The 19,390-nt window shown below is 34.7% G+C and overlaps 1 protein-coding gene across 6 annotated transcripts in view; it reads right to left on the bottom strand.

The window, feature by feature from the left end:
- Positions 1-19,390, bottom strand: part of MCPH1 (microcephalin 1) — a 122,785-nt gene that overhangs the window by 89,665 nt on the left and 13,730 nt on the right. For all 6 annotated transcript variants that reach the window (XM_048936968.1, XM_048936967.1, XM_048936971.1 and 3 more), the window contains exons 8-10: positions 18,063-18,266; positions 10,177-10,289; positions 281-318 (exon numbers count right to left, since the gene is read on the bottom strand). In XM_048936968.1, the coding sequence (XP_048792925.1) occupies positions 281-318; positions 10,177-10,289; positions 18,063-18,266 (355 nt within the window). The remainder of the gene's footprint in view (positions 1-280; positions 319-10,176; positions 10,290-18,062; positions 18,267-19,390) is intronic.

Genomic DNA, 19,390 nt, shown 5'->3' with positions numbered 1-19,390 from the left:
TTTTATTGCTCTGAAGCCCTGCTGAGTTCACCTACAGGCCAATGGAAACATTATTCCAGTCTGCACCATAACAGCACAGATACGCACACATTCTTACAAAGTGTAGTTAGTAATGATATGCACAGGTACTTCTAGCCAGCATGACAGAATGAAGTACTTCACTGTATGGCCCAAAGACAAATTCCTTTTTGTATAGAGATGAAAAGATTATAAAAACTTAAGTTAAACTTAATGAGAAAGTAAAAATACTTTTTAATACTTAATACTTTTTAATACTTACTCAGAAGACATGCTTGTCATGACTAGTGTCCTTGTTGGCTAAAAAAATGAAGCAAACAAGAAAACATCAAAAGCCTGAAAACATTTCTACTTTGAAAAAACTTAATTGATTAACTGTACTATTAAAAGGATTGAACTACTTGATAATTACAGTATCATTCTGGGAAGAGGCAGTACTAACTGACATATATACTAGAAATATTAAACATTAAGGATGTGGAAGGAAAGAAACCCCTTCATAATGTCTGGTATCAGAGCATCCAGTAGGAGAAAGCAAAAATGGAGTTTTTCATCAGTTAAAACAAAGTGACAGATTTCAAGAGTAATACAGCTAGCACAGCACAGCACAAAAAAAAAAAAAAAAATTAGTATTTTCTGCTTTCTTCATTTCTTGATCAGATTGAGATGAAAAGGCAGCTTAACTACAACAAAGAAACCCTGTAATTTAAAATGATTTCCATTTCTTACGAAAGAAAGACAAAATCTGTCTGAGATGCTGAAGAAACAAGAGTTTGCTTATTTTAAAGAATATACATTATTTCACTCTTAAATCATGCCTAACAAATAAAAGTTGACTGAGTAATAATTAACAAGGTACATGCAAAGATTACAAAAAAGCATACAATAGCAAAACTGAGGCACCTTAGAAAGCATAGTCCCAGCAGAATTCCCTAGCTTATGTGCAAAGAGTGTCTCACACAGATTTTAAATTATTGTTTCATGAGTTAGTAGTATAGAAAACAGAAGAAGAGGTATCCTTCCATCATCAGTAATTAAAAGGCCTCCACCATGCACAAAAGTAGGACAGAATATTAATTCACCAATATCAGAGAAACATATAACTTAGCACAACGATCAGACAAACATAAAATGATCAACATGACATAATCCTGTAAGAAAAGCCTAAGAATTACCTGTAACTACATAAATATGTACAAGAATGTATATGTTTGAATTTTAGTTTTGTAGAAAAAGTAGATCAATTGACTTCTACAATAATCTCAAAACAACTCTTCCTAATCTTAAAAATCAAGACATGATTTTCAAGTTTCTTGTCTAGGTACCACTCCATAACAAATATTCATTTCCATTTCTAACCTCACTCCAATATACTAAAATCTGGCTTCCTGTAATGTACTGAGATTACATTTGATAGCACAGTTCAAAAATGACTTGAGAAAGATTCAGCAATGAATCATAGAACAGAAGGAGGAAGATATTATGATGCAACACCATCCGTCCTCTCTTATCAGTACAGAGTTGTTGTCCACTTAAGTGTTCAAGCAATTTGTCTTTACAGATGGATTCTTTGGAATTACATTTGAAGACTAATATCATAGAATCATAGAATGGCCTGGGTTGAAAAGGACCGTAAAGATCAGTTTCAACCCCCCTGCTATGTGCAGGGTCACCAACCACCAGACGAGGCGGACCAGAGCCTGGCTTTGAATGCCTCCAAGGATGGGGCATCCACAGCCTCCTTGGGCAACCTATTCCAGTGCATCACCACTCTCTGGGTGGAAAACTTCCTGTTATTCTTCTACTTCTGCACTATTGCTTCGTTCCAAAAAACATAATTCAGAAACATTACATGGTCAAGATGACTTAAAAAGATGATAAATACAATGTATAGATGCTAATATCATCCTGTAGGTGAAGTGGATAAATAACATAAATCCCATATAATATTGAGAAACTATAAATTATTGAGAAACAAATTATGCAGCCTATTCAATATTTTTTCAAACTCATGATAAAAAAACTGCTCAGACAGTATTATGTAAATGTAAAGAAATAAATGTAAAGGCTCAACAGTAAGCTCTACAGTACTTCCAAACTGAAATGTTCATTTGATACATTGATTATGAAAAGGCAAAAATAACCAATTATAGAACAGAATAAAACTTCAAATGATGAAAGGATGAAAATTTTAAATTGAAATACTTATTTGGGATAAATTTTACTCAGTATTTTTGGAATGCTGATTATTAACATACTGCTAGCCTGAAAAGCTTGAAATCACAGAATCACAGAATGGCCAGGGTTGGAAGGGACCTGAAGGATCATGAATCTCCAACCCCGTGCCACAGGTAAGGTCACCAACCTCCCCATTTAATACTACACCAGGCTGTCCAGGACTCCACTCAGTCTGGCCTTGAACGCCTCCAGGGATGGAGCACTACAAGTGGAGCTATGCTATACAGTAGTGAGGATGTACCTCATAGTGTCAAAACACATTTTGTTAGATCTACACAACTTCAAGGGATCCTGGAATCTATAATTCTAAGGGATCCTATAAAGGCACAGAGCATGGCTTTGAAGCAACATATTCTCTTTCCACTCTTTCTGGGTTGAAACCCAATCAATACTGAACACGTATGCTTCAGCATGACCATAATGTTCTCCTTTGACTTGATGTCTGGAATTAAATCCACGCAAAATAATTGCACTAGTTTCTTGGGGTCCTTGTGTAGTATTAGCTCTACAGCAAGATCCTAATGTGCCTGTTCAGAACGTGCAGAAAAATTTCTCACATGTTTAAAAAATAAACACAGTGAAAACATTATTAATCAGACTACTGATTTTGCCAAAGCTGTGTTAACAGACTTACTATATAAACCAAGGCCAGAGCAATTTGAGATCCTACAGCTGTTTCTTCAGCTTCAGAGAACAAATGTTCATTAGAAGTTCCTTAGTACCTATCTTCAGGGAAGTGAAAATACTGTACCCACACAACTTGGAAAACCTGCAGCCTGACATGACCCTGAAAACTCTGCTTTTTAACTGCAGCCTTTATGCTACATCACACAACAAACAAGATGGTATACTGAATGTTCTGGGTGATGTTTCGTCAGTGTCGTCAGCGCCATTCAAAGATTCAAGAATGCAGAAACATGCATACAGGAGGTAGAAATTGGGATAAGTTTAATTTCTTCCAAACTACTTTTTCATCTTCATTCAAAACTGCATATTTTTGCAAGTAAGGGGGGGTCATTTTCTACATTTTGTTTTATTGCTTCAATTAGACAAGCGGTTCTCTTTAATACACTTGTATGCAGTTACCAAACAGAAAACTTAGCAAAATTGTTTTAATTTTCAGTAATACATTTTTCAAGTTAATTGCTTTCTTCGCTCTCTTGCTATGCAATTTTTCTTCAATGCTACTTGCGCCTGTTTTTATTTTACATTTTTCTTTTATTGCAAAATATGTTTTGAGTTAGCATTTTCTTTTCTGATTAGCAAAAAGACATCTGGTGAGCACTGCTATGTATTCTAATGCACATTTGAAGCAGGATTATTATTAATACAACTCTGAAAAAATGGTATTAAATGAATAAGACCTTTTAAAATTTATCATTTTTTCTCTCAATCAAGAGGAGTTGCACATCTGTTTTCTAAATGAGAGCACATTTATTTCTGGATTGTGTTTTAGATCTGTAATGAAGGCTGTATTAAGACTCCTATAGAACATTTACATGCCTCAGCTTTCCTTTATATGTTTCTTAAGACTACAGTTGCATTAAATATTTCTTTTTAGAATCTGTCAACAAGATTTCTCCACATCCTATGAAATACATAACATGCATTTCAATACCTCAAAGAAAGCAGTGTTTGTTATTTTTTTCAATTCTTGAAACACAGCGTGATACATCCTGTATCTGAACCGCCCCACATCACAAAAGAGGCATCCAACCTCAAAATGTATTCCTTTCTTTTTCTAACTTTAAGCAGGTGCTTCTTGGAGCTGAAGGAAAATAAGAGAAAAGCCTTGTTTTGTACAACCTGCTTTTCAAAAACTGTCATGAGATGTTTGGGTCAAGAACATAGACCTCTGGTTTCTTCCAAGGATGGACATCAAGGAATAAATACAACTTCTGAATCGTGTATTCCTTAGACTGAATGCTCTCTTACACCTTTGACAAGTTCTGAAAGAAATGGGCTTTGAAATACTCTAATAAGATCAAATGTATACCGTGATGGGTGAAAAAAAAAAGACTTTCAACTTCAGAACTCAACAAGACGCGTAGTTTGGCCAGTATGCTAGGGACAAAGGACTTCTTTTGGAATGTGAGGGAAAGGGAAGAAGTGCATTCATATGCAAATATAATGCAAGGGAGAGTATGAGAGCATTATGACAAGCATTTTGTAGTCTTCCTAGCCTTTTACTTTTTGGCTATTGTAGCTCCATCAGATGGTTCTGAAATAGATTCAGAACTCCTATGCATTCTGTTGATCTTAACAGCTGTATTCTAGGAGTCACATTCTTCCCTCTGACAAGTACAGGAGCCAAAAAAGAGCCAGATGCAGCATGTGAATTACCAAGGATTGGGTTAATTTCACTTATTCTTTTTTTGTTTTACTAGGGAAGTTTGAAGGAGAGGATACAAAACTTTAAAGCTGTTTTTAGAAACAATCTATAAATTATGTTAATTTATTCTATTCATATAATAGTGGCTCACAGCTGAGAATAATTGGTAATTATAGTGAATTATTTCTATTTGGCAGTTTTAAACATTGAATATTCAAAGTTATAATTTACTTTCTGGTTTGCCTTACTCCAGTTATCATCAGTTCTTGATAACGACATTTTTCCAGTTTTCTCTGTCTGCAAATTGAGTTACAGTTGTAATTTCCTGACTAAAAAGCAAGACCTCTGCTTTGGTGCTAATGAGATGTGAAAAATGTACCAGCATTAACCAAATCAGAACTACTATGAGGAAGGTTAAAAAAACACAAAACAAAAACAAACACCACACAAAAAACAACACACACAATGTAAACTATAACAAGAAAAAATTAAAATGAAATTATATATCTGAGAATTACGTTTCCCTCAATGCCAAAGAACCCTAGAAATACTGTTGGCAAGATTAAGGCTGATCAACAGCTTCAGACTGATTTCACCCTAATGCTGACATACTTTACAACTAACTGATATTTTCTGTTTTCTACATGCATCTGTAATAGCTAACATGTTTTAAACAAAACAAAAAAAAAATCCACATCGTATTCATTTCTTCAACAAAGGATGGATTTCACAGCATTTTGCAGTTTCATAGGGTTATCTGGTAAAGCCAGAGATTTAGGCTTTCCAGGGACAGACAAAGGGGGAAGGCAGAGTAACAAAGATTCTCCTTCCCACACCTTTGTCTGCAACCAGAAATCTCAAAGTCAATTAGCACGAACCTTTCATGCAGCTCCTTGCCCTTAAATTTAACAAAAATACTTTGTGCCCGTCTGAACAATTTCAACAAAAATTTAAGTACAGGAGTAAATCTGTTTTGTCTGTTCAGACATTAAAGCCATTTAAGCTTTCATTACCAAATCTGATGAAGTGAATAATTTCTTCAGATATCTGAATATGTCAGACTAAAAGAACTACAAAAATCTTAAACTGGGATACTTTGGGCCCTCACTGCAAGATTAAAAACCAAGTTACAAAGACAATCTGCAACAATAGAGTAGCTTCAGAGAAAATAACGGCCTGATTTTAATCCCTCATCATTAATCTATTCCATTTTGGTCAATGGACACACATCATGGATGGATCAGAAGAGGTATCTGCACAGGCTACTTCACTGAAAAAAACCCAGTGGTTTGATGTACAATTTACTACATGCACACACTGGACAGAAGTAACCTAGGCACAAAGAGAGACAGTTCCATTGTAGTGACTCTAGAGATGGAAATATTTTAAGAATTAAACAATCATCTTGCTTAATCCAACTGTTAGATAATGAGTTTGCACTCGTTGGAATCATTGATGTGGTGAGGTTGATTTATGTTCTGAAGATTGCCAAGCATACAGCGAGGAGACTGGGATTTTTGGTGAATGTACTCATGAACAGCAGTCTGAAGTCCCCAAAAAATCAAGGCTGGATTAATTTTAGCTTTGTGTTGTGATCTAAGAATGCAAAATTCAGTAAATACTCTGCTGACAAGACTGTAACCCACTTGTTTCAGATAGTCAAGCCATCCTAAGCCATCCATCTTCAATCTATCTTCCACCATCAGATTCAAGAATGCCATAGACTTCTAAGGAAAAGTATGGAGATGGCATAGATGTACATCACAGAAATTGTGATTCTAGGATTTTCTGCTCTTTTCTGCTCTCTTTCTTGCTCATATCCACTTTTTTTTTTTTTTTTTTTTTTTTTTTGGTATGGAAGACTGCAGAACAATTTCCCAGTTACCAAATTGCAATGTTAACAATGACAATGTTAACAATGACCTATATCACTGTCTTGGTACATTTCCAGTTTTCTAAACAGCAAATTTTTAAGTGAACAGTAGCTGTAAGTGTACCTGTGGAAGCAGGAAACACTCTGAACTTGAGTTGAGAGGAAGTTGTATATCTTGAATCTTATCAAATGAGTATCTGCAAATTCCATTTGTATGAAACAATAACTAACATTTCTCATTTATATTCTGCTCTTGAATGTCAATATTACTATAAATTCTGAATGTTTGAAACAAACTAATGAACACAGTGACATTTTGGTTATAGCAACATCATAAGTTGTGTCTCGTCAGTAAAAATAAACTTTCCTTTTGGATTTCAATGTTCCATTCAGTGGCCTATTTCAGGCAGTCCAATAAAGATAATGTGACTTATAACATTAAATCCTCTTATTTTTGTGTTGTCTCACAATGCAGATTGCTCAAAATCTTATTTCCTATTTTCAATATTATGCTGCACCAAGCAGACAACTAGATTTAAACAATAATCAACTATTCAGTTGTCATCAGCTAATGTTAGTCAGGCACTTTCAGGATTACTTCATATATGACATATATGGCAGTTTGTGAACATCAAACATTCTGGGATCAAAACAGTTACACCTAAAATTACAGCGACAGATATTTGGTCCATACCATCAATGTTTCCTGAGTACCATGGAAGAACTCTTTTTTTTTTTTTTTTTGCAGATAGATTCTATGAAGTCCATACTGCCTTCTCTGACAAAATGCGATTTTAATTATCAGATACTTAATTTAAATATTATTTAATTATTTGTTTATTAATTATTTTTATTAAATTTAATATTAATGTTAATATTGTTAATTTTTTATTAAATTAATTATTATAATTTAATTATCAAGATACTTAACAATTATCCCTCAATTATGCATTTCATTTCATGAAAACTTCGAAAACTGTACCACAGTATGTAAAGGACTACTTCTATCCCTGCAACCCAGTATCATACACTGACATTTCTGGATCAGGGAAGCCACCTGCTGACATTCACAGGCATTAAATCAGAGTATATGTCTTGATTGAACGAGCGTGTCAGTCTTGGAACTGTGCTCAATGACTGATCTAAAAACAAGGAAGTTTTAGAGGAACTACATACAGACCATTTTTTAAAACGTGTTTTTTAATCTGCCTTTAGAGACTTCAATGTTAACAACACACAGAAACTCTTGTTACTGTTCGTTATCTTTTTTTTCCCTTCTTTTTAAACAAAACACTTGTTCCATTAAAGATTCCTAAAAGTATTTATTATCTTCCCCTAACATGTCTGGGATTGTCATTAAAACTGCTTTGTCTTCAGAGCTTTTCTTAGTTTACAATTTATGTAATTTCAGTAGCTATGATTAGAAGTCTTCAGTGTTAAAGAGCGAAATAAGCAAGTCTATATAAATAGTATAAATAGAAAAGGAAATTTGAATGCAATCTAAATTGTGACAAAGAAGCAGCTAAACAAAGATATTCTTGATTTTGACTTCTGTCAAAAGACAAAACAGAAGAATTTCATAATTTTTGCTTCAGAAAGGAAATATTTTCTAACTTAACTTCACTGTCACTTCATCAAACACTAGGCAAAGTGTTATAATGTTTAAGCTGCAACCATTGCAAAAATGTGATTATATTTATTAAAAATTCACATCATGTTTGGTTTGTTTTTAGGAAGCTTCCTGAAAGAAGTTTGACTGGTACCAGAGAAGCTTTGTAATTTAGTTATTTATAAAAATGTAGGTACCTAGCATAGTTCACTCCAAGACATTATCCTGTTAAAATTTCTTCAGTAAGAATTTCCTAGGGATTTCCTATACTGGCTTTATAAATTTTGTATGTACGTATGCATATAAATTATGAGTAAGAGATCTTGAACATTAATAACTGTGTAATACAGATTAACAGACAACTGCTGGAAGGAGAGAAAATAGCAAGTGCTGTTTTTCAGTGCAGTCAAGTGGTGTATTAAATGTAACACACTTTGTAAAGTTCTTCTCATGTTTCAACCAGGAAAAAAGGAACACTGTCTCAATATTAATTTGCACAAACTGCAACTGGAAACCTTTAAAATTACAATAGCACACTTATAAAAAGAAATAAAGCATTTGTTCCTGTATCACAGACATTCAAATCAAATCACCCCAGTGAAATGGATGGATATGAAAGAAGCTATCTGAAAACACTGAAATGAATTTTCTTCAGTTACTGCTTAGTGTTTGTTACCAACAAACACCTCACAAAGCAGGCTTTGCAACAAGCAAAGCAAGGAGAAACATTAAAACATCCCACTTTCTGTAAAGCCAAAGTTTTAACTCTTCTTTGAAAAAGGGTAACAACTAAAAAGTAACTTCTTATTGCTTTTTCTTCTTTTTCATTGTGTGATAGTTATGTTGGGATTAAGAAAACAAAAAACTAGTACTACAATGCGATGCTCTCGTAGTGTAAACACTCAGAAGAGGGAATGAGTGCCAATAAATGTAACAAATCTCCAAGCGTCCTTCTCACAGACAGCCTTATGGCCACTGACTGTTTATGGATACATATTTAGCAGCTTTCATAAGATTTCTGTTACAGGAAATGAAACTTTTCTGGACAGGTGTTTCAGCTTAATGAGGAAACATTCTTGAAATGTTTATCGTAGGACACAGATGAAGAGTGAAGTTGATTTATATGTTCTATATAATTCTTATTAGTTTTACAACTGATATGACTGAATGTATTTAGAAGAAGAAGGTGAACACTTTCACAGAATCACAGAATCAATTGTTTGAGTTGGAAGGGACCATTAAAGGCCATCTAGTAGAACTCCCCTGCAATGAACAGGGACATATCCACAGCTCAGTTTAAAAAATAACAAGCAATAAGACACAGGCAGGAAGTCAAATTGTAATTTTGAACAGGAGCAGATGACTGGGCCATGAAAAATAATATTCTATCTTCAAGATGCTTGAAAGGCTGAACAGTCTGGTAATGGCATCTGCTCACAACTTCAGAGTAAAAGGATTAAAAAAAAATTGATCAAACTCTTCAAAACTCCACCTACAGAACAATGAAACATCTGTCTAATTTGTTTCATGTCATTACATCCTTCAGTGCCTCAGGACTACCCATTTTTTAAACAATTCAGCGTTCATTTTAATTGTACGCCTTGCTACTATAGTACTGATGAAAAAAAACTCTATTTATTTTCCTGCTTATCAGTTTTACATTTAATTCTAACATAACTTTCAGAAGACAAAGTGAACTTAAGATCCAGTGCTGGCCCAGTCATCTCACTTTGTTTATTCCTATCCAGACTGAGCGATAAGAATATAAGAGCTTATAAGAGTATAAGAGCTTATAAGAATATAAGAAGAAATATGGAATATTCTTCAGAGACAGCCATAGTGAATGATCTACTATACATATATGAAAAAAAAATGCAGTGACATGACTGCCACCACACGTTTTCAGAAAGCTGAGTTCAGTGGCTATACAAATTGTTTTTGAGCATCTTTCACATAATATTTCAAAGAAAGTAAGGTTTAGAAATGTTTTTTTTGTTTTGTTTTGTTTTTTTTTTTTTAACATACATACATCATGCATATTCTGTTTGTAGGTAAAAAGGCACTCAGTGATTCTTCAAAAAGAACTTAACAATATGTTAAACTGACCTTTTGGAGTCTTCTGTTTTTTCTTACCATCCCTTTGTGCTTATTTTTTTGTTCATTAAAAACTTTGCAAGAACCATAAGTAACATCATACTCTGACACGCAATTTTCATCACCTAGAAAGCAAGCATAATACAAATTTAGAAACATGAAATGAAACTGCCACACTCTATAGAGCTCAGAACAATTTTTAAAAAATCTAACTTAAAAATTTGCATCAGTTCACAGAATCATAGAATTGTAGGGGTTGGAAGGGACCTCCAGAGATCATTGAGTCCAAGCCCCCTGCCAAAGCAGGTTCCCTACAGCAGGTCGCACAGGTAGGCATCCAGGCAGGTCTTGAACATCTCCAGAGAAGGAGACTCCACCACCTCCCTGGGCAGCCTGTTCCAGTGCTCCGTCACCTCACTGTAAAGAAGTCTGTGCGGAACTTCCTATGCTGCAGTTTCCAGCCGTTTCCCCTTGTCCTGTCTCCACTCACCACTGAAAACAGTCTGTCCTCGCCATTCTGCCACCCACACCTTAGATATTTATAGACCTGGATCAGGTCCCCTCTCAGTCTCCTTTTCTCAAGGCTGAACAGACCCAGTTCACTCAGCCTTTCTTCATAGGAGAGATGCTCCAGGCCCTTCACCATCTTTGTGGCCCTCCGCTGGACTCTTTCCAAGAGATCCCTGTCTTTTTTGTACTGAGGAGCCCAGTTATTTTTCCATTGTTTCAGTTATGAAAAGAAAAATGACACATGAGCACTTGACTTTATCCTTCAGTTTGTCATCTTCTAAATAAACTAATTATAAAACTAATTGTAATTTCTGATATTTTGAGTACTAACCACAAATAGAGAATGAGCAACTCAGCTTTTTGTTTAAAATTTGTTATTTCTATGAATACACAAAGAAATATTTCGGAAGCACTGGTGCTATATTTTTCTATTTCTTACTGAAACATGAGAGCTTTTAGAACACACTGTTTTTATCCAAAATATCCTGAGGGTCCAAAATGTGTTTTTAAACAACAGTTTGTAAACAAATTAAGCAAGCTGTTAGCAGGCAAGGATTGACAGCACATGCAAGCATATAGATCCTGTTATTTAGAAAAAGGCACCATCCATGAGAAGGTACTCTAATATACGACGAAAAGCAGTATTTCTCATTCCTTATTTTTTAAATTAACTAAATTTAATTTGTCGACTTTGTTTGAAAATGATAAAATTCTGGATTCATTTGAGAAATTCACTTGCTTGCAGAAGACAAAAAAGCTTTGATCTATCTTTTGATGAAGTTTTAATTTTTGAAGATTGAGGTAGGTTGTTCTTCCTAAATTTAATTCAACTGAATCCATGTTAGGACATTCATTAATTTTTCATTTAAAAGAAACACATGACATCATTTAAAGAAAGTTTAATAAATAGTGATTGAAGTGACCCAAATTCAATTCCTTGCAAATAATCTTGCCATTACTTCAATATTTCCCATATTTAAAAGTCTAACTGCCTATTCTATTCAATGGAAATAAATAGAAGGTGTTACTTTTGAAGTGACCTAGGTATTTGTTATTGGATTAAGGTCCATCATCTTCAATCATACAGCAAGATTGATAGCAAGAGGACAAAAGATCTTGCCACACAATAAAAACAAGATAAGAAAAATAAATGTCACTGTTTGGAAAATGTGAGTTTAGAAAGCTACTACTAAACATTTATTTTTAATCTTAAGTAAAAGATACTGGGCCACAAAATATGTCAGGAGACTACTGACTCCGTTGCTTCACCCCAAGCAGGAGGACTGCATAGTGAAAACTGGTTAAAAACAAGGTACCAGTCTGTTAAATTCCAATAGAATTCCCAGTCATTTAATTCACTGTAAAATGACAATACACCAGCATCTTTTTTTTTTTTTTTTTTTTTTTTTACAGCAGGAAAAGTCCATCATCTTTTTAATTATCAACTCAAGGACCCTGCATACTACATAAGTAAGGGTTATTCGTGGCCATCCAGTTCCTACTTCCCCTGCCTGTGTTTCTGCTCACTATTATTATTCTTATTATTTTTAAGAAACAGTTGCTCAGTCAAAAGTAAGATTTTCACCTTCAGTAGCTTTTCCTAGGGCATTTCTGATAAGGTTGAGAGAATTGTTTGAAGCAACTGTACTCACTATTATCCATAAATTTAATCAGCAAACTCATGGCACTGTGTGATTAGGTCTTCTAAATCCTAAAACATTGCTCAGTGGCTGGTATTAACATCTTCATAACTGAGATGTCTCTTGATTATTACAACAAATTACAACAACAGAATGGCTTTAATTTACAATTTAAGTTTCTCATCATTCATGATCATTTGAAATAGAATGTTATCTTCAAAAATCCCTTTGATATTTTGAGTTAAAAAGCAAGTAATGGTTAGATACTATGTGCTAGTTTTTGTTCAGTAAAATCATAAACTTTTATTATAAGCTTTATCTGTAGTGTTCTCCTTTATGAATACCTTAAAGTGTCACTGCAATTAAGTTACGTCACATCTACTATTCTATACTTTTATGGCAAGTGTCATCACACTTCATAAATTCAACATCAAAATAACCTTTAACTCTATTTTGAAATACTTGTCCTTCTTGTTTTAATACATTACAATTAAGTTTTTGTGAAGATAAAAAACAAGGAACCAAGCATAACTTTTCTTCATTCCTCACTGTTTTTAAAGGACAAGTAAAATGATATTAATTAATTAAATTTAATTTTAAAGATATGCACAGTATTTTAGATGAATTAAGCACCTATCTCAACATTCTAGACCTAGAACTTCAGGTAAAACACACCCATCTAAATCAAACTTGATCATTTTTGTACTAAATAACATAATGATATTTCCAATTCCTTATTTCAGTCTTAAACAACACCTACTAAACGATAACTGATCTTACTTCATGTCCTTTGGCCAACTAAGATAATCTTTTCACTATATATATCTAAATTCACTCAGTTAAGCCTTAAATATACTGTCAAGACTGGAAATAATGCTAGATCCAGTTCAACTTTAAGTGATTTTAGGATGATTAAAAAAAAAATAATAATCTTGTACTCTTTACCTAATATTATTTATTGTTACAGCTTTGACATTAAGTCATGGGAATTCATTGAATTTAAGTATTAGCATTCTAAATGGTGCAGTTCATGTGCCAACTTATCATCAACCCTACTCAAAGGTCTGTAAGCAGACGGAACTGATTTCAAGGTAAATTGATGTATAACATGGGTGTCCAACTGCCTGCCAGGGCCACATTTAAAAAAAATAAATTCGTATTAAAGCATAAAAAAGGGCAACAAAAACATAAAATTAGTGGGATGCTTGACCTTGTTTTAGTGAAACTAATAAACATGTTAACTTACTAACTTATGAAATTGTTATACACAATAAGACAAGCTGAAGCTTATTAACTAAGAAAGAAAACTTACATGTCTGCTTAATGACAAAAATTGGTATCTTCACAGGCACACACAAAGGCAGTTGTGTGCAATCACGGTGTTTTACCCACCAAGTGGCATGCGTGTCGTACGTAAGGCATGCTGGTTTTGACTCAGTTGAGTGCAGTGGTGAGTGTGACAGGCTGAGTTAACAGTGTATTGTGCCCTCCCCTTATAGCATTCTGTTGCTGCCTATGCAGTCTGTACTCAAGCTATGCACATTATATTCATGAAAAGTATTGCTAAAATCACATGATAATGGTGACAATTTACAGTCTTGTGGGGCCGCATTTCTAGCTGTCATGTGACCTGCAGGCTGGGCGTGATTTAAAACATGAATGACAAGGAAATCTGCCAATGACACAGATTGTCAACCTTTACAACAGCAACATTGTATACCCATAAGCTTAAACTCAAAGCCACCATTTTGGTCATCCTGCAACTGCTAGAAATCTAGGCATGCAAACCCAGCAGTTAAATTTCTACTTTAAAATCAAAGAGTAAAAGTAGTCTATAAAGAGAATGCTTATCAAATGTTACATCTTGTCATTAAAGACAACGGGTAGGAGTGCCACTAACTTAAAAACTGAGCAAGAAAAATGCTAGATATTTAAACGTATACAGACATTGAGTCAATCTTACAATGAGCATTTTATCACTCCTAACCATACATACATAAGGGGTAAGTAATAATATACTATTTACCCATTTTCAAACCATGTAAAACATATAAACAAAGCAATCTACTATTTATTTACTAATTAACATGGATGTGAAATAAGGAAAATAAATATTAGAAAATAAACATCAGAACGTATTAAAACCATATTTAATCAATATTCATGATTACATTTTACAGTGTCACAGTTAGAAGTTTAAAACACAATTTTAATTTTCTTCCATGAAATTTCCATTAACAGTGAAAATACAATTCAGTTTTTATTACTGATCTCTTCTATTTTCATATGAGCTTCTAACCAGAAAGGATTGAAAGGAAAAGTGTCTGGTAACTTTTGTTTGCTGAATACCCTTCCTTAATCCTCTCCTCCAAAATCTGTGAGCTTAAACAAGTTGTCCAATAAAAGTGTAACAGGCTAGAATACTGGTCTCAATTTCATCACTAGAATTCAGGATTTAGAATTAACTCTAATTGGGTTCATACATTTGTGGGTACACTTATATAATGTAAACCTGCATCTATTTTATTGTTTGTTAAATATCATATAGCAATGTACACAGATGTAAAGAACCCAAAAGAGCAAGTCAGCTCAATTCCCACTGATAAATACACAGTTACCCTGTAATATTTCCAGTGAATGGATTTCCTAAGCGTGAAACCAAAATTGTTCTGCCCTTAAAATAATAAATTTTATATAATGCATTGATGCTTCGTGAAAGTTTTTTGTTTTTGCAATAGATACATCCAACAGCAAAGTATAGGCCCTAACTGAACTTCTAACACTCTTACAAAATGGCTGTGTAGGTTGTAATGAATGCACAGGCTGTTTTTCGCAAGAAAGATGTTGAGCAGTGGAATAGAGTGGAGACTACGACATCCTGGCCAGGGTAAGAAATAAATTCCAGAAGGCTTTAGCAATACCCAGTATGATCAAACATGAATAATGTTGAGCTTTTGTGAAGGAATACACAAGGGGAGGACTGCTAAATAAATGTAAAATTAAACACGGCTTTCATAAGTAGTAAGAGAAGCAAAAGTGGAGAGCAGAGAAAGGAAGCCTGGTACAGAACAAAACAGGTATAACAGCTTCAAGGAATATTATCCTCCTGTATCCATAGAAATGTACGGAATGATCCTAAAAACAATAGATTGGAAATAGACTTCATATGGAAAAGTGGATGTATTGCTTAGACTGCAAACCTGGAGTACCTAGCCAATAGGGCAACACGAAAGTAACTACCCGTGATGGGAGGAAAAAAAAAAGTGTATAATGAGAAGTGTGTCGCTGATCAAGCGCCTGTTTTCTCCTTTGCCACAGGGGTGTACATGCCCACTATTGCAATAACGAATAAAAACGTTGTTGCTTCCCCGAGATCTTCGCCTGACGGAAAATTATCGGAACTGAGCGTTTTCACAGTATCATTCTAGAATTTTCCTGAGTCACCAAGACTTAACATTCTAGTATATATTTGCATTGGATGAATTTATGCTAAACTAAATTAAGAATGCTCAAGTATAAATAATATTCTTAAAATTGTTATTAAAAGCAAAGATCAGCTCCATATAAACAAAGCCATAACTGAAAGAGATGCTTACTTCACACATTGTTCAGCTGCCCCAGGTGAAGGAGATAGACTCAATCTTCTAGGGACCATTCCAACTCAGAGTATTATATGATTCTGTGTGCCTTCTGTCACGGAGTTGACCAGATCAATCTATGTCCGTGACAGGGGCGACAGGCCTCTGCCCTCCCCCCCCACCCCAGTCCCACAAAAAAAGGGAAGGAAGGGAGGAAAAGAGCAGCAGCAACAATCTATGGAGGAAAACTTATTTTACTATAATATCGGAATACAAGATAATAGATACAATTTAATTGAAATTGAGATGAATAAATCAGACAAGATGAGAGAGAGAGAGTTCCCGGGACCGATTCAAACCTGAAAAGCTTGGAACGGCTAGGAAAGCACCCTCCAGCACCCACTGCAAGGCAGCAAGAGAGCGCCCCCCCCACCCGGAAGGGCCAGATCCCGTGACTGCTGTAATGTACAGGGATAGGTAGCTGGGATTGGGCAGTGACACTTTAATGCCCCGTACACTACGTGATGTTTTGATGTGGAATACTGAAACCCCAAAATAAAAAACAAAAAACAGAAAAACATAGAACCATGACACCTTCAGATGTCAAAATCACTCTTCATTATAGCAAAAGTTAGAAATTGTTGGGTTTATTTCCCATTAGAGATTTTGTGCCTTTAACAGTAATTTTAAATGGTGAAATACGAATAATTTTAACAGGGAATGCTATGCTTATACTTGTAGACAGTTTACACAAGTATCATAACATTAAAAGGATGAAGAACTTGCTACCTTAAACAAGACTTGAACAGAATGACAGAATTAATTGAGTTGGAAGGGACCTTTAAAGGTTATGTAGTCCAACTCCCCTGCAATGAACAGGGACATCTACAGCTAGATCAAACTGCTTAGAGCTTGGTCCAGTCTGTCTTCAAATGTCTCCAGGGTAGAATACGTTAAAGAGTGTGTCACCTTACTTCTTATAAATTCCTTTATATATTGAAAGGCAGTGAACAAGCTTCCCAAAAGCCTTCCCCTCTCCGGGCTAAACAGACCCAGCTCTTTCAGCATGAATAGCAGCATAAAGCTTACAGAACGCCAAGCATTGTGTAAATGGAAGAAGGCAGCTCACAGTTTGGTCGCATTTCATAAGCCAATTTCCCTCTCTCCTGATGACTTTATGCTTGCAGTATATGAGAACACAAGTGTGTGTTCTTTTGGCTCCTACACACTCATTTAAGTAAAAGTCTGGACTGCAGCATATTTTTCTTTTAGTGTAATTCTCAAGCATTTTTCCACTGAGAATGACATTTTGCATTTAGTTGTACAAGTACTTCTAATGCAGTATGGTACTGTTTTGTTTTCTGTCTCTATGTATAGACTTACCAGGAGTGTGAGTATGGCAATTCATGCTGATTCTGTAGGATGGGCATACTGAGGCAGATAGTTCTCAAAATTTAATCTAGGCCTGCAATTTCAGCTTTTTCACCATCAGACATACAATTTAATGGCACGCTTTCTGTATGTTCAGCTAGTTTAAGCTACTTTATTAAAGCATAATTTGCTTTAAAAGACTTTTTTCTACCTCTCTCATAAATAGTATGTAGCTTTCAGAAACACCTATCAGTTGAGCCCATGCCTCTAAAAGATTCTTTGCAAGAAACTTCAGGAGGATTCTGGGGCTAATTTAGACCTTGTAGCTGGACTTCATTCAAATCAGATGAGAAAAAGAAGTCCTCATAAGAAGCATCAACAGTACACACATCCTTGCTATCCATAGTAACCCAGTGCAAGAACACCTTTTTAGACCCTGATGCACTCAGTTCAAAGCTAGACAGTGTTTGTAGTTGATTTATTTTTCTGTGTTCTGTAAGACTATCAATTCTGCCAAAAGGGAGCCTTCTATCAAATGAATGTGTATTTAATTCTTCACTGCTCAAAAGTGAATTAGAGAGACTGTCATTCAAAGCACTATTAACAGTAATTAACTCAGCAGTTTTTTGGGAAGGAGCAGTACGAACCAAGTCCTTGATCTGTAGAAGATAAGTTTTGTTTGCAACTGAAGCAGTCATTGTACTTCCATCCTTATGGTTTTGTTCTGAAAACTTTTCTAGATCTTTTATTTCTAAACACAAATTATCATGCAAAGTATTCTGCAAAATCTGCTTTTTACCTAAGGTTCTTCTGCTAGATTGCTTCTGGATTAAGCTCTTCTGGTCACAACCACATGAGGGAAAATTCACTGAAGCACTCATAGAAACGTGAGTATGAGTCTGAGTATCGCAGATGTTTTCTACGTCTTTTTTCTGTCTCTTTGACGTAATAGTTCCAAAAAAGTCATCACAGCTTGAGTTTAAGCAGTCTTTCTTTTTTTCTCCTGTAAAATATGAAAAGTAGCAAAATAAATGGTTGAGAAAACAGAAACAGAACAAAATTTCTAAGTGAAACACATATGAAATTATTGAAAAGAAAAAGCAAAGATATAGCCACTTAACTGACTGTTCAGTGACCAAGTCATTAAACAGAAACAAAGTATACTGATGAGAAGCTGCAATAGGTTTTACTATCATGTATTCCTATGTGTTATTTACAAACTCTATCTTAAAACAAAGCAGAGAAAATCTCTAATGTGTGAGAAAAGCAGCATGATTTTATATTGATAGAGTTAGCTGGAATCTATATAATCATTTTTGCTCATCTTGTAGTTTTCCCAGAGTTATGAAGAAATTAAATACACAATAATATCACAATCTACGTACTGTAGTAAAAGAAAACAATGTGGAAAAAGATAACATTTCAGTTATTCTAAAGAAATTATTTTGGGAGATAATAAAAAGAAACCATTCATAACTCTTCACAGTAAAATTCCTCTGAAATAGGCTTGCATCTTTGATTATTGAAAATACAGTTTTAAGAATCCAGATGTTCCATACAACTTTCTATACTCTATTTTTACAACAAATGTATGTTGAGTGCAAAGTTTCAGCAGTACTCCCTTTGTTAGTACTGCTGTAAGTTTCAGGGAAAACAGCAATCTTATTTCTTCACTAAATAATGAATTAAACATATGGTATATTTTGGTACATTCTGAATTAAGCTGCAATTGAAATGTCAACCAACGCACTCTCATAAGCCTTACAAACAAAGGGTCACCATGACTGACTATCAGAGATGGAAACTACACTGACTATCATCAGGGATATAGAGGATAGCTCCAAAAGTAAAGGCTCCTATTTATTTCCATGGGAACTACAACAGATACAAAGAGCATAAGGACACTATTTCATAGAACAAATTCTTAGCTACAACACATTATTTTTCAGCATAGTCACCACCATTAACTGTGCATTATTGCCAGCGACAAACGAGAGCCTGCGTACTCCACTCATAGTAATCTGCACTAGCAGGAGTGACCCAGTATTTCACAGCTGCTATGACAGCATCATTATTGAAACATACCACCTTGCTGTGCTCACATCCACTGTTTGGTCTCCATAACTG

This window comes from Lagopus muta, chromosome 2 (genome assembly GCF_023343835.1).
Source record: "Lagopus muta isolate bLagMut1 chromosome 2, bLagMut1 primary, whole genome shotgun sequence".
NCBI lineage: Eukaryota > Metazoa > Chordata > Aves > Galliformes > Phasianidae > Lagopus > Lagopus muta.
This window is presented reverse-complemented; position numbering and strand designations above follow the sequence as displayed.